General features: G+C 45.5%; 1 protein-coding gene across 1 annotated transcript in view; it reads left to right on the top strand.

The window, feature by feature from the left end:
• The window catches only part of LOC149462953 (asialoglycoprotein receptor 1-like), a 33,437-nt gene that overhangs the window by 15,101 nt on the left and 3,510 nt on the right, over nt 1-14,826 (top strand). Inside the window, exons 4-5 of the mRNA XM_089676111.1 lie at nt 1,292-1,443; nt 9,483-9,595. Coding sequence (XP_089532237.1) covers nt 1,292-1,443; nt 9,483-9,595 — 265 coding nt within the window. The remainder of the gene's footprint in view (nt 1-1,291; nt 1,444-9,482; nt 9,596-14,826) is intronic.

Genomic DNA, 14,826 nt, shown 5'->3' with positions numbered 1-14,826 from the left:
GACATCAGTGCCTGACCTGACAAATGTGTTTCTGGAAGAATGGTCCAACCTTCCCATAGACACCCTCCTAAACCTTGTGGATGGCCTTCCCAGAAGAGTTGAAGTTGTTATAGCTGCAAAGGGCGGGGCCAACTCAATATTGAACCCTACGGACTAAGACTGGGAGCCATTAAAGGTCATGTGAGGGGAAATGGCGGGGCCAACTCAATATTGAACCCTAGAGACTAAGACTGGGGGCCATTAAAGATCATTTGTGTGGGAAGGGCGGGGCCAACTCAATATTGAACTCTACGGACTAAGACTGGGGGGCCATTAAAGGTCATGTGCGTGGAAAGGGCGGGGCCAACTCAATATTGAACCCTACGGACTAAGACTGGGGGGCCATTAAAGGTCATGTGCGTCGAAAGGGCGGGGCCAACTCAATATTGAGCTCTACGGACTAAGACTGGGGGGCCATTAAAGGTCATGTGCGTGGAAAGGGCAGGGCCAACTCAATATTGAACCCTAGAGACTAAGACTGGGGGGCCATTAAATGTCATGTGTGTGGAAAGGGCGGGGCCAACTCAATATTGAACCCTACGGACTAAGACTGGGAGCCATTAAAGGTCATGTGAGGGGAAATGGCGGGGCCAACTCAATATTGAACCCTACAGACTAAGACTGGGGGGCCATTAAAGGTCATGTGTGTGGAAAGGCAGGAAGCCCAATACTTTTGGCAATATAGTGTATGTACCTGGGTCTGTACACCTGCTGTGCCCATTATGAGTGATTCCCACCATCCCTGTGCTGAGTTCCTGGGTCTGTATGCCTGCTGTGCTCATTATGAGGGGTTCCCACCATCCCTGTGCTGTGTTCCCGGGTCTGTACACCCGCTGTGCCCATTATGAGGGTTTTCCATCATCCCCATGCTGAGTTTATCGGTCTGTACACCTGCTGTGCTCATTATGAGGGGGTCCCACCATCCCTGTGCTGAGTGCCCAGTTCTGCACCCCCTGTTGTGCCCAGTATGAGTTGCCCCCACCATCCCTGCTCCTATAGTGAAAAGAGGTCTGAACAACTGTGTCCATTATGAGGTTCTGCCAGCACCCCGGCTTGATTTTGTATTTATTTTATATCATAGAGAATATAAGAAGAGCCAGAACACACAATGCTCCTGGGTGTGCAGGAACAGAGCTAATAGTTATCATGAGGGATCTCAGTGTTGGAGCTTCCAAGACATATATATATATATATCTGCTATAACCAGGACATTCCAGCATGATCCTCATAATCCTTCTTCTTGCTCCCTCAGAATCTTCTCATTCATCATGCAGTGAGGAATGGATACACTATGGACTCAGCTGTTACTATTTCTCTTCAAAGTTACAACCATGGAACGCCTCCAAGAAAGACTGCGAGGACAAGAAGGCCCACCTGGTGGTCATCAATGGTAACGAAGAGATGGTATGGATGGTGAACAGATAGACAATTCTCACTGGTTACTTTGCCAGATCCCACCAACAGAACGTGACACTCTCAGCCTCATCCTGTGCAGAGACTTCCCTGCTCTAGAGCTGCTCCTCTGTCCCTCATCGCATGTGTAGGGCAACCCCCAAGGTGAACTTCAATCCTTTCCTCCAGTTAGAGAGCACACAGACAGGTACACAGCATTTCCCCCAATCCTTCACTGGCACGTGGGTGTCTTTTTAGGGTTTTATTGTAACAGTGAACTTGGATGGGGTGAAGGGAGCATGGGAAATCCCAGAACTGGTGAACTGAACGCTTCAAGAATTCTTTTTTGTATTGCTGAGCTGCCCAAAATGTCCCACAAAATCTAATGTGAACAGGTGACCCTGACTTCTTCAAACAGACCGAAAGCTACACACAGTCACTGACGTCCATCACTGGGGACAGTAAGACTACTTTCACACTGATCCGCCGCAAAAACACATATGCCTTTTACCGTACTTTTAGCCTCCCTAGCGGTCTGATTATGTCCATATTTCTGTGCTCAAAGTGGTACATTTTTTTGCATGGAAATATGTTGTTTTTATATTGTCGGCCTGTAATTCTTAGGAATAACTCCCTGAAATCTGTCCGAACAAGAGTCTAGTAAACATCCCGGGGAGGATAAAACTTGAAACACGAAATCATAAATTATAATATAATAAATAATCATAAAGATAATAATAATATAATAATAAATGTAATTCAATAATATAATCAAACCAAAAACACTGAAATGTGAAATAGAGCGCCAAGTTGGCACATCGCTGAGCTCAGTCGCAGAATCGTTTTCAGTGTCTGATGAGGAATTTCCCCCACCAATCATTATCACTCAATTCTGCAAGTGGTTCTGATTTACTATCGCTGTTCTCTAGCCGGTCTAAAACCGCGTCTGACCTAAAGGGACGCTTTTTGGACGCCATGGACGTTTCTCAGTTTCCAGGCAGAAAGGGCGGTAATAATGCAGGCAGGGCGCCGGACAAAGCACTCGGGACACAATGTATGTGAAATGGTTTGATACAGGAATGTTATACGATGTGATTTTACTGTATTTAGTGAATGTCACTTTTTGCCATTTTTAAATTTCCCGCCAGTTCCGTCCCCCGTACGTCCCGGCGTCGCAGGGAACGGAACCCGGAAGACAGATGCCGGCATCAGCCGGAGGACATTACAGGGGACACTGCAGGAGGGACATCGCGGGAGCGCAGGACAAGGTAAGTGCAGAAGAGATCCCGGAGTAACGCTGCAGTGTATTCCCGAGTGTAGCTCGGGGGAGGGGAGGTCACCGCTTCTGGTGCTGAAACTTTACCCCAAGCTACACTCGGGAATACCGCCAGGGGGGTTAAAGGACACGTGACTTAAAAACTGCACCAAAAATTCCTCTCAAAATAATTTTTTTGATGTTTTTGATTATTTCTTTAGGTGTTTTTCAGGCGTTTTCCATTGTTTTCAATGGGAAGAGGCATTTTTTGGGCATTTTTTTAACTGAACAAACATGGTCCAAAGATGCCGCAAGCAGGAGTTTGTAGGCTACTTCCACGCTGAGGAGTTTTTGAAGTGCTTCTGCCTGAAAAGCTCAAGAACAATGCTTCCCTATGTATGTCTATGTATGGCTTCCCACTGGGGCGGTGCGCTTCTGTCGCGGAGTAAAAACTACAGTCGTTTCTTTAGTGAAACAAATTCCTAATTAGAGGATTCAGATATTCCGCTCAATGGTTTTGAAATGTAATTTTTATGAAAAGGAAAGACAAGCTATGCGGGAAATATTTGCAGATACGGTTTTTTTAAAATGGAGCAAAATCCTTCGGTTGGCCTGGTCTTTGGTTTTGGAGGATTATAACCCGTCAATTTTTTCCATTGCGGAGATTTCCCTTCACTTCCTGTCCCATAGCCAAACAGAAAGTGAGAGGAAATCTGTACAAATTAAGGGGATTCCTTGGGGACCCCAAGTTCACCACAACCAGTGTCCCCATTGGAAGATTTCCCCTCTATTACTTTTCAAGGGACGATCCAAAATTTGGGGTTTTCTTTTGATTTCACTTTCAATGATAACGGTAAACAGGACTAATAGAGAGGGTGAATATCCTGAACACAGACAGCAATAAAAACTGACAGGAGGGGCGCATGCGCTGCGTTCCAAGATGGCGGACGTGTGAAAGGTGATCTCTGCTGACCCTCAGCCTCCATGGACCTCCCGCTCCACTTCTGCTGCATCCACAGATCTGGGAGAGCCCTCTCCCAAGTTGGGACATACTCTGGAATCTCCATGGGAAAAATTGGGCATTGGAAACCGCCCACGCCGCCTCCTCCGTATCCCCGGCCTTCCATGCTGGATCGCTTCTTCACTAGGCCTCGAATAGCTATGGCGGCCTGAGTGAGTGCTCTGGAGGGTCCGCTGAAGTGGAGGGGAGGGACACAGACACCCCTGCTGTTCTGCATCCCATCCCGGTGGTTCCCTCTTTGACGGCAGATATCCTGAAGGAAAAACTGCAAGTATTCCTGCAAAGTATTACCCACACTATCTCTGTTGAAATTGGTAAACTGGCTCAGGCGCTTAGGGGGGAGATTACCCAATTAGGAGACTGCACAGACCACCTCAAGTCAAAATCTGACAAATTGGTGCAATATGTCCATGTCCCAGGAGAGGATAATGCGAATGTGAAACACTCAGTGACTTCCTAGCAGGAAGACCTGGAAAACAGGGAGCACAACCAGAATATTCATGTTTGTGACATCTCCAAAACGGTTTCTGACTCACACCTTCAGCGTTACTTGCTGTCTCTATTTTCCACTCTGGCCCCCAAAGTCCCAGATGCTGATTGGCGAATAAACTGGGCCTATAGGTCATTAGGCCTGAAACTTCCTGAGGGCACTAGGCCTAGAGATGTTATCATTCGTTTTCACTACTTTGACAGCAAAGACGCCCTGCTCTCTTTTACTCGCAATAAGTCCACTCTGGATTTTAAAGGAGACAAGATCCAAATTGTCAGTGATTTATCCCCCATCGCCTTAGCAAAAAGTTGTGTCTTGAAACCGGTTACCACTCATCTCCAGCAGCATCATGTTGCTTATCGGTGAGGATTTCCTTTCAAGCTAGTTGTCTCCAAAGATAATTCCCAAGTCATACTTCAGGATCTGCATGAAGCAGACTCCTTCTTTAAACAGTTGGGACTCCCTCCCCTGCCAAAAGCGGCTATTCCGCAACCTCCTACTCCATCTAGGCACTCTGCTACTCCATGCAATATCTGGACACCTGCTAAACCTGGGAGGAAGAGATTTGATTGTGCCTCTCAACGTCCTCGAATTCCTGGTTCAGTGGGCCCCACCACCTGACTCTGACCACTACGCATACCATCTACCATTTTATCTTCCCTTCAGTTAAATTACCCCTATCGGTGGTGCCCCCACGGCTTGAAGTATTTAGGTACCAACCTTACTTCCTCATACCATTCCCTTTATGAAGCTAATTTCCTCCCGTTTCATGCAATTTCTCAATCCTTAAAATCTTGGGACAATCTTGCCATCTCCTTCATTGGACGGATTAATGTGCTAAAAATGACCATACTACCCAAACTTCTGTATCTGTTTGAGATGCTTCCTGTCCCTATCTCCATGTCCAAGTTACGCTCCCTTCAGAAATCCTTCCTTCACTTCATCTGGCATACTAAATCTCACCAAATTGCCCTTACTGTTCTTCTCTCTCCTCGATCTGGGGGGGGTCTAGGGGCCCCAGACATTGTGTCGTGTTATATAGATACGCACCTTTGAGTTCTTGTCTCATGGTCCTCCCAGTACCCCCCTAATAAGTGGTCTGAGATCGAAGGGTTACAATTAAGTCCAATGCACCCTTGTTCTCTACTCTGGTCTATGACCAATATTTAAACCACCTCTTGCAAACATCTCCTGCTTGGGCCCATGCACTTCACATTATCTATATGGCGGTGGTGTAGGGTTAAATTCGCCCTGTCTTCTCAGTGTTCCCCCGACCAATGTCATACTTAATCCCAGTCTCCCAGATAGTTTGGCTTTGGCTTGTGTGCGTCCCTAGGCCGAGGCCAATTTATTTCAGCTGCCACATTTGGTCCACCCAGTGACCTGTAAGCTTAAGTCCTTTTCTGGGATTCAAAAAGCCACTTGTATGCAGGGGCGGACTGACCATTAGGAAACTTGGGCACTGCCCGAGGGCCCGGGGTCAGTAGGGGGCCCCATGAGATGCCTCTGGTACCTTTTTCATAGGCTTTTTTGAGTTTGGGCAAGCACACAGGGGCCCCATGATCCCCTATTGCCCAGGGGCCCCATGAGTTGTCAGTCCGCCCCTGCTTGTATGTCACCTTACCAATATTATGTTTATCTACAGATACGTCATTTTTTTTCCTATAAAGCCCCGTCTTTGACTCTTGAGAAGCCTACTCTCTTTGAAAGCATCTGTATTCAGGGTCCATACCAGCGGGGCATAATTTCCTCTACTGATAAGCTGCTTCAAGACGCCTCCCCCCTTTCTATTGATACACACCTTTATATGCATGCGTAAATGGCCCTGGATCCTCCAATGTGATATTGCCTTGGATCAATAGAGTAGGATTTGGGAGGCTTCCTCCAGATCTTCTATATGTGTGGTATATAAAGAAAACGCTTATAAACTACTGATGTTTTGGTATAAGACTCCTGAGGTTCTCCATGCCCGCAATCTGAATGTTTCTTCTGTCTGCTGGCAGGGTGGCGAGGAAACTGGTACTCTCTTCCACATTTTCTGGACTTGCCAGTGCATTGTATCTTTTTGGAGAGAGGTCCTTGACCTTTTGTAGCTACTTTTACAGGCTCCTATTTCATTTGAGCCCATCCACTTTCTGTTAGGCCTACCTTTTTCAGGCCTCTCCAAATGTGCCAGGAAACTATCCTCCCATGTTTTAACAGCGGCCAGGAGAACCATTCCCATGCATTGGCTTTTTGCTACACCTCCTACGTGATCGGAATTGGTGAAGGTTATAACAGAGATTAGAAGAATGGAGTACCTCACTGCTTTGCACGCTAATTCTCTCCCCATCTTTGAGGCAGTTTGGGAACCATGGGATCTTTACATTTCTGATTTGCCTACTCAGTTGTCTGAAAATGATGGCCAATTCACTGTTATGTATTGACATTGTATGTACCTATATGGCCCTCATTGATAAACCTATTTCTCTGCTTTTTTATTATCTTTCACGATTCTATGCAACTCTGTTTGCTGTAAGCATTTTGAAATTGAATAAAAAGTAAATTATAAAAAAAAAAAATGGACAGATGTTCTAATCACTCACTACTCTATCCAAAAACAATTGCCTACAGTTGTACATCTACTGTATATTTCCATGTGACACAGTTTTACAATTTTAAAAATCATATTCAGCAGAATGAAATGATGATTTGATAGACACAAAATAGGATATAGATTGTATGTATATTTCTCTTAGAAGGTCTAATGTGTCCTTTAGTCTTCTAGACCAGCCTTTCTCAATCAGGGTGCCCAGGCACACTGGGATGCCTTGAACTTTCTTCAGGGGTGCCTTGACAAAATGTCTAAAAACTGCCCAAAACTTGTATACAAGCCAGAGGGTGGAAGAAGCCGGTCTTTTAGTTACACAAAGCCCCAGGTTTTCATTGTGCACCATTACCACCTTCTAGCCGCTGGCATCCTGACAACCAATGACATCATCAGATAAGGAGGATGTCAGCTGCCTGCACAGCATCCTAGTTTGACCCTCCCCCGTCCCTCTCCATCAGTGCTGAGGTCACATTAGCTAAGTGATGGAGAAAAACGGAGGGAGAAGAGAAACATTGGAAAACTAGTTAGTACCAGTATCAAAAGTGTATTTGCTTTTGAAGAATATCTCACCTCTAATGTTGGGTGTCCTCCATGTGTGGATGTTGCTGCTATTAGAATAGTTTTTCCCATTTTAGAATGGGGTGCCCTTTTAAAATTATGGACAGTTTAGAGGCACCCCATTTTAGAATGGGGTGCCTCAAGACTGTCCATATTTGAAAGGGAGCCTCAGGACTGTCCATAAGTTTAAATGGTGCCTCGACAAATACACCACTTTTTGCGTAACTCCCCACATTTACAGGATTTTTCAAGACCGCTTACTGCATTTGAGAAGCTCTGCTTTACAGACTCCCCTCAGAGGCATGTAATATCTAAGATATATTATTTTTTGGAAAGTTCCAATACCTCTCATTTGCAGAGGGCTTGTATAGCCTGGCAACGTGATCTACAAATCCCACTCTCTCTAGAGGACTGGGACCGGATTTATGACCACATACATAAAGGTTCCATGTGTGTTTCTACACAAGAAGGTAACTACAAAGTATTTTCCAGGTGGTACAGAGTTCCATCTGTGCTTCATAAATTTGATCCTAATGTTCCTAACTTATGCTGGAGAGGTTGCCAGGTACCAGGTACTCTTTTGCATATATGGTGGGATATCTGTTATACCTACAGCCCTTCTGGATAAAGGTTTTGGACATAATCGCACAAGTCACTACATACGCCCTAGACTTTACCCCAGCACAATGTCTACTCCATCATTCCTCTCTTCCTGTGAAGACCTATCGTAAGTCGCTTGCATTACACATGATAAATGCAGCAAAACAGTGTATTCCTGTTCATTGGCGATCAGACCAAATTCCCACCGTGCGAGAGTGGATTCTTAGGATCAATAAGATCGCGGAAATGGAGGAGCTGATCTCAGTGGCTAAAGAACACCCCGAGCGATTCAGGAAGACATGGGCATGTTGGACTCACTTCCTATCTACTGAGACTTATCATGGCTTAATGAAGGATTGAGCGAGAAGATTTGGTAACCTGGAAAGCCTCTAGAACTTTCTCCTCAGGAATAATTCCTTTACTGGACTTTACCGGACTTTAAAGAGATTATAACCTTAATTTAAGACAGCATCTGTTATAACCAGGCCGATACTATGTGATGTGATTGGTTTAGTTATACTTATTTAATTCTAATCCTCAATCCCTCCCCCCCCCCCCCTTTTTTTTTTTTTTTTTTTTTTTTCTCCCCCTATTTATTTGTCTTCCTTGTCCCATTCCACCTCACTCTGATATTACGTCCCATACTCCTTTTCCATTTCCACTCGAGTCTCTTTCTTTTCTTTTCTTTCTCCCTTTAGCAAACCTTTTTCTCATATTCTAAATAGCAATATATTTTTACAAGGATCAGAACACTCCTAGATGTACAAGTGTGATAATACTTTAGAAAACTAACCCACGATTTTTGGATACGGATATAGCAGACATCTGTGCCTTGAGATAATACGTTTGTCTTACACCCCATAGTCTTGATGCTTGAGCTCTCTCGACATAGATACTAATGTATACCATATTTATCGAACATTACAGATGGTAAATAGTACTATGGTATACTTTTTGCATATGCTTTATTGTGGGAATTGGATGCATGTTGATCAAAAATCTATTCTAACGTTCTATTCCCGTCTGCGATACGGGAGAACATATATGAAGATGTGCACGGACTGCGATCCGTATCTGTCTATGATCTGTTTTGTCTTTCTTACTTCAATAAAACGTTTTTGGAAAAAAAAAAAGTTTAAATGGTGCCTCAAGATTGTCCGTAATTTTAAAGGGCGTCTTGACTGAAAAAAGATTGCACAATGTCATTTTTTAAAAAAATGTAGAATATATTTACTCTCTCCTCTTTTTTTCAACCTTGACTTTGCTTTCCATTTTCTAAAGATGTCCTCAGAGATGTCGCATGACTGAAGATGGGTTGTACCATGTCTGTGTCTCAGAGGGGGGTGTGAAGTGTTCTCATCATTTTTCTGTGGATTTTCTCCCTGTGCCCCAGTTTCCTATCCAGACAAAATTTTATACCGGTAGCAAAACTGTCACCTCACCAAATCCGGCATAGAGTGTGTGTGTACTAGAAGGTGTATTTTGAAAATTCACAGTATTCATCTTCTAACAAGCTTTATATTTTGTCTTCCTGAAGAGTTTTCTGCGAAATAATTCAAAGAATTCAAAAGACATATACTGGATTGGTCTAACGGATGCGGATGGAACCTGGAGATGGGTGGATGGAACGCCTTATGACATAACTCCAAAGTAAGACACTGAAACCCCAAATATCAGAATCACATATACTAGATTGCCAAACCTATTGGGCCAGCCCTCCAAATCTTTGGATTCAGGTATTTCAATCACCTCCATGGCCACAGCTGTATAAAATCAAGCACCTACAGTATCTCCCAGAAATGAGTCCCCCCCCTTCACATTTTTGTAAATATTTGATTCTCTCTTTTCATGTGACAACACTGAAGAAATGACACTTTGCTATGATGTGACGTAGTCAGTGTACAGCTTGTATAACATGTAAATTTTGTTGTCCCCTTAAAATAACTCAACACACCGCCATTAATGTCTAAACCGCTGGCAACAAAAGTGACTCCACCCCTAAGTGACAAGGTCCAAATTGGGTCCAATTAGCCATTTTCCCTCCCAGGTGTCATGTGACTCGTTAGTGTTACAAGGTCTCCGGTGTGAATGGGGAGCGGGTGTGTTACATTTGGTGCTATCACTCTCACTCTCTCATACTGGTCACTGGAAGTTTAACATGGCACCTCATGGCAGAGAACTCTCTGAGGATCTGAAAAAAAAGAATTGTTGCTCTACATAAAGATGGTCTAGGCTATAAGAAGATTGCCAAGACCCTGAAACTGAGCTGCAGCACGGTGGCCAAGACCATACAGTGGTTTAACAGGTTCCACACAGAACAGGCCTCGCCATGGTCCACCAAAGGAGTTAAGTGCACGTGCTGCCAGCATTGCTGCAGAGGGTGAAGGGGGGGGGGGTCAGCCTGTCAGTGCTCAGACCATACACCACACACTGCATCACATTGGTCTCCATGGCTGTCCTCCCAGAAGGAAGCCTCTTCTAAAGATGATGCACAAAAAAGCCCGCAAACAGTTTGCTAAAGACAAGCAGACTAAGGACATGGATTACTGGAACCGTCTCCTGTGGTCTGATGACACCAACATCAACTGATTTGGTTCAGATGGTGTCATGCGTGTGTGGTGGGAACCAGATGAGGAGTACAAAGACAAGTGTGTCTTGCCTACAGTCAAGCATGGTGGTGGGAGTGTCATAATCTGGGGCTGCATGAGTGTTGCCGGCACTGGGGGGCTACAGTTCATTGAGGGAACCATGAATGCCAACATGTACTGTGACATACTGAAGCAGAGCATGATCCCCTCCCTTCAGAGACTGGGCCGCAGGGCAGTATTCCAACATGATAATGACCCCAAACACACCTCCAAGACCACCACTGCCTTGCTAAAGAAGCTGAAGGTAAAGGCAATGGACTGGCCAAGCATGTCTCCAGACCTAAACCCTATTGAGAATCTGTGGGGCGTCCTCAAACGGAAGGTGGAGGAGCGCAAGGTCTCTAATATCCACCAGCTCCGTGATGTCATCATGGAGGAGTGGAAGAGGACTCCAGTGGCAACCTGTGAAGTTCTGGTGACCTCCATGCCCAAGAGGGTTAAGGTAGTTGTGGAAAATATAGGCAGACACACAAAATATTGACACTTTGGACCGAATTTGGACCTTGTCACTTAGGGGTGGACCCACTTTTGTTGCCAGTAGTTTAGACATTAATGGCGATGTGTTGAGTTATTTTGAGGGGACAGCAAATTTCCATGTTATACAAGCTGTACACTGACTACGTCACATTGTAACAAAGTGTCATTTCTTCAGTGTTGTCACATGGAAAGAGAATCAAATATTTACAAAAATGTGAGGGGGGGCTCACTTTTGGGAGATACTGTAGGCATGCAGACTGCTTCTACAAACATTGGTGAAAGAATGGGTCGCTCTCAGGAGCTCAGTGACTCCAAGCGTGGTCCCGTGATAGGTTGCCAGCTGTGCAATAAGTCAATAGCTAAAGAGCTCCAAACTTGGTGTGGCCTTCAGATGAGCACAACAACAGTGTGTAGAAAGCTTCATGGGATGGGTTTCCATGGCTGAGCAGCTGCATCAAAGCCTTCCATCAGCAATGCAAAGTGTTGGATGCCGTGGTGTAAAGCATGCTGCCACTGGACTCTAGAGCAGTGGAGACGTGTTCTCTGGAGTGACCAATGATGCTTATCTGTCTGGCAATCCAATGGATATGTCTGGGTTTGCCAGAAGAATGGTACTTGCCAAACTGCATTGTGCCAAGTGTAAAGTTTGGTGGAGGGGGGAATTTGGTGTGTGGTTGTTTTTCAGGGGTTGGGCTTGGCCCCCTAGTTCCAGTGAAGGGAACCGTTAAGGCGTCAGCATACCAAGACATTTTGAACAATTTCATGATCCCAACTTTGTGGGAAGAGTTTGGGGATGGGCCCTTCCTGTTCCTTCGCAACAGTGCATGAAGCAGGCGTGCCCAAGGCCCAATACTTTTGGCAATATAGTGTATCTACTGTATAAAACTAAGATCTGCCAAAATGATCTGAAAAAGTCGCACAAGGATAGATACTTGTGCTGGAGCACATTGTTAAAGATGAGTTTTACTCAAAAGTGCTTATTTGCTTCCTCCCCCTCCACTGCCATATTTGACACCTTTTGGGGGGGTTGGGGAGCGGGTACCTAGTTTTGACCCCTTCCTCCCTCCCGCAGTCTCCTGGGAACTTTCACAGGTCCCAGGAGACTGCCAGAACAATAAGAAGCATGCACAGTGGGCACCAGGTTGTGAGGCCACAAGCTGTCACAGCCTGGTGCCCACAGTTGAGATGCTGGCGCCATGGAGGAAAGAAGGTGAGAATGGACTGCGTGGGTGAGAACATCGCTGGACCCCGGGACAGGTGAGTGTGTGTTTATTAAAAGTCAGCAAGTACAGTTTTTGTAGCTGCTGACTTTTAATAAACACAAAAACGGCTGGAAATCCGCTTTAAGTCTTTAATTCAGTCCACCCAGCACTCTACAATCCATCATGTTTGCATTAGAAGTCATGATCTAGTCAGGATATCTGAGCCAGCCCTGCTGAGCAGGGGGTGTAAGGCTACGTTCACACTAGCCTTGTTTTCAAGCGGCAGAAAGGCATTTGGGAAGCGTTTTTTCTGCTTCCCAAATGCCTCGGACAATTCTGCCCATTGCAGCACATGGTGCTGTTCTAGCGGGAGCGGTAGCATCGCGGTGCGGCAAACGGACGCCTCTGGTGGAGTCAGGAGGCGTTGAAGCCTCCTATTCTAGTCTATGGTGCCGCTCCGCAAACGCCCGGCCGGTTGCGGGGCGTTTGTGGAGCGGTAACACCATTTAAACTTCATTATAGGCGTTTGTGGTGCATTTTTAATGCTCGCCAAACACTTATCAACCGCCGCTAAACCACGCATGCGGCGTTTGCGGAGCATTTGCCGAGCGTTAAAAAACGTTCCGCAAACGCTGGACCAACGCTTGCCAAACGCTATAGGGCCGTTTGGTAAGCGTTGGTAAAACAGTCAAGTGTGAACGAGCCCTTAGAGAGGGGGCTGTGTAGAGGGGCTGACTCTGTAATAAAAGGGTTCCAGTGGGGTGCTGCCTCCTCTCCAGATCTATGTACTTGATATGCTTCCTCTTACTTACCAATTGATGTCAATACAATATGAATATCCGAAAATTTAAGGTCCATAAAAGTTTTATATCTAATTTTCTGGATGGATATGAGAATTTTACAAGATATCTGGATTGTATTTTATATGCTTCATACTTTCCATTTCCAAAAGTCACTGACTTCCCGACCTACGTAGATAGACACAGAGGAGGGAAGTGGAGAGAAGGACGGGGCTTACTTCCCGTAACATGTAGAGAATGACATCAAATCCTATCTTGCTCTATTAGAGGAGGAAGTGATGTCACTGTGATGTCATTTTCTCCAATTCTTGGGAATGACACCTCCTGGAGATACTAGGGAGTTGTGGCCATGGGAGGCCATGCGTTCCTAAAAACAAACATTCATTTCTGCCATAGTGAGACAGTGCTGTTCAGATGCCCCCAAAATGAGATCCCAGCCAGACTGGTACACTGTTCTCTGGTGCTGGTCAGGACAAACACTGGCTCACCAGTCTATGTTTGAACTATGAACTACAGAAAAATGGCGCCCGTCTGCATTCAGTCCAGCACACTGCAAATGGGGTGTAAACAAAAAACATGTGAAAATGGCTTCAGCTCCTGTCCTCCACCCTCATGGGTTTTGCCATGTAGCCGAACATCTCATTATGTATTGCAGTGCATTGTGAACTCTGCTCAGGTGCAGTATTTGGTCAAATTCCCAGCCCCCCCCCCCCTCACTATAAAAGTCAGCTCAACCAGCAGCCATTTGTTATGGCGTTGAATTTACTGGTGTTTCTTTCCCAGCTGCTGGAATGTAGGAAAAAAATATGTCCCCATCCACCCACATGCCCAGCATCACAATTCCAGTTTGGCAAAATTGGTGGCTTCAGAGCTGCTTTCAGTCCATCTGGTGGAGTTTGCCATCTTCCATGACTTTGTGGTCTGTATTGTATCAACAACCAATTTCTCACCCAAATAGTCATCCCTGCCCTCATCGGTATTTGGAACCGAATGACTCCATGTGGCTGTAACACATGTTTAGCAGCAGGGTCCACATGACCACAAGTTGTCCAGCAAGCATGGGCAGAGACATTATATCCCATTTGTGGTCCACTGGGTAACTGCTGGTGGCTGTAAAGGATGCAGGACAAGGCACACAGGTGAAGCTGGTTGTGCCACCACTTTTTTTAAAATTTGTTGACAGTGACAGAGCAGTCACCTCCACCCCCCCCCCCCCACCTCCCTAATGCCCTCTTCTGCTGAGTCAGCCTCATGTTACAAGCACACTATTCATCTACGTATGTGACTGCAATACTGATGTTTTTAATAAAGTGTTTTATTATTATTATTATTGATTTATATGGCGCCAACAGTTTTCTCAACGATTACATTATGGTGGGAGACAATACAGTAACAATACAGTTCAATACAAGAGGGATTAGAGGGCTCTGCTCCTTGGAGCTTACAATCTAGGAGGGAGGGGCTAGTGGTACAAAAGGTAATAACTGTGGGGGATGGAGTGGTTGGAAGAGTAGAGGATTCCAGTATTAGCTGAGGGCAGGATAGGCTTCCCTGAAGAGAGAGGTTTTCAGAGATCGCCTAAAAGTGAGCAGAGTAGGCGATAGTCTGATAGATTGGGGTAGGAAGTTCCACAGGATGGGGGAAGCCCTGGAGAAGTCCTGGAGACAAGCATGGGAGGAGGAGACAAGGGAGATAGAGAGTAGGAGGTCTTGTGAGGAGTGGAGAGTACGGTTAGGGTGATATTTGGATACAAG

The sequence above is a fragment of the Staurois parvus genome, unplaced genomic scaffold (assembly GCF_062004578.1).
Source record: "Staurois parvus isolate SC_StPar_1 unplaced genomic scaffold, SC_StPar_1.0 ptg000164l, whole genome shotgun sequence".
NCBI classification, from domain to species: Eukaryota; Metazoa; Chordata; class Amphibia; order Anura; family Ranidae; genus Staurois; species Staurois parvus.
Note: the sequence above shows the minus strand (reverse complement) of the source record. Positions and strands in the feature narration are given on the sequence as shown.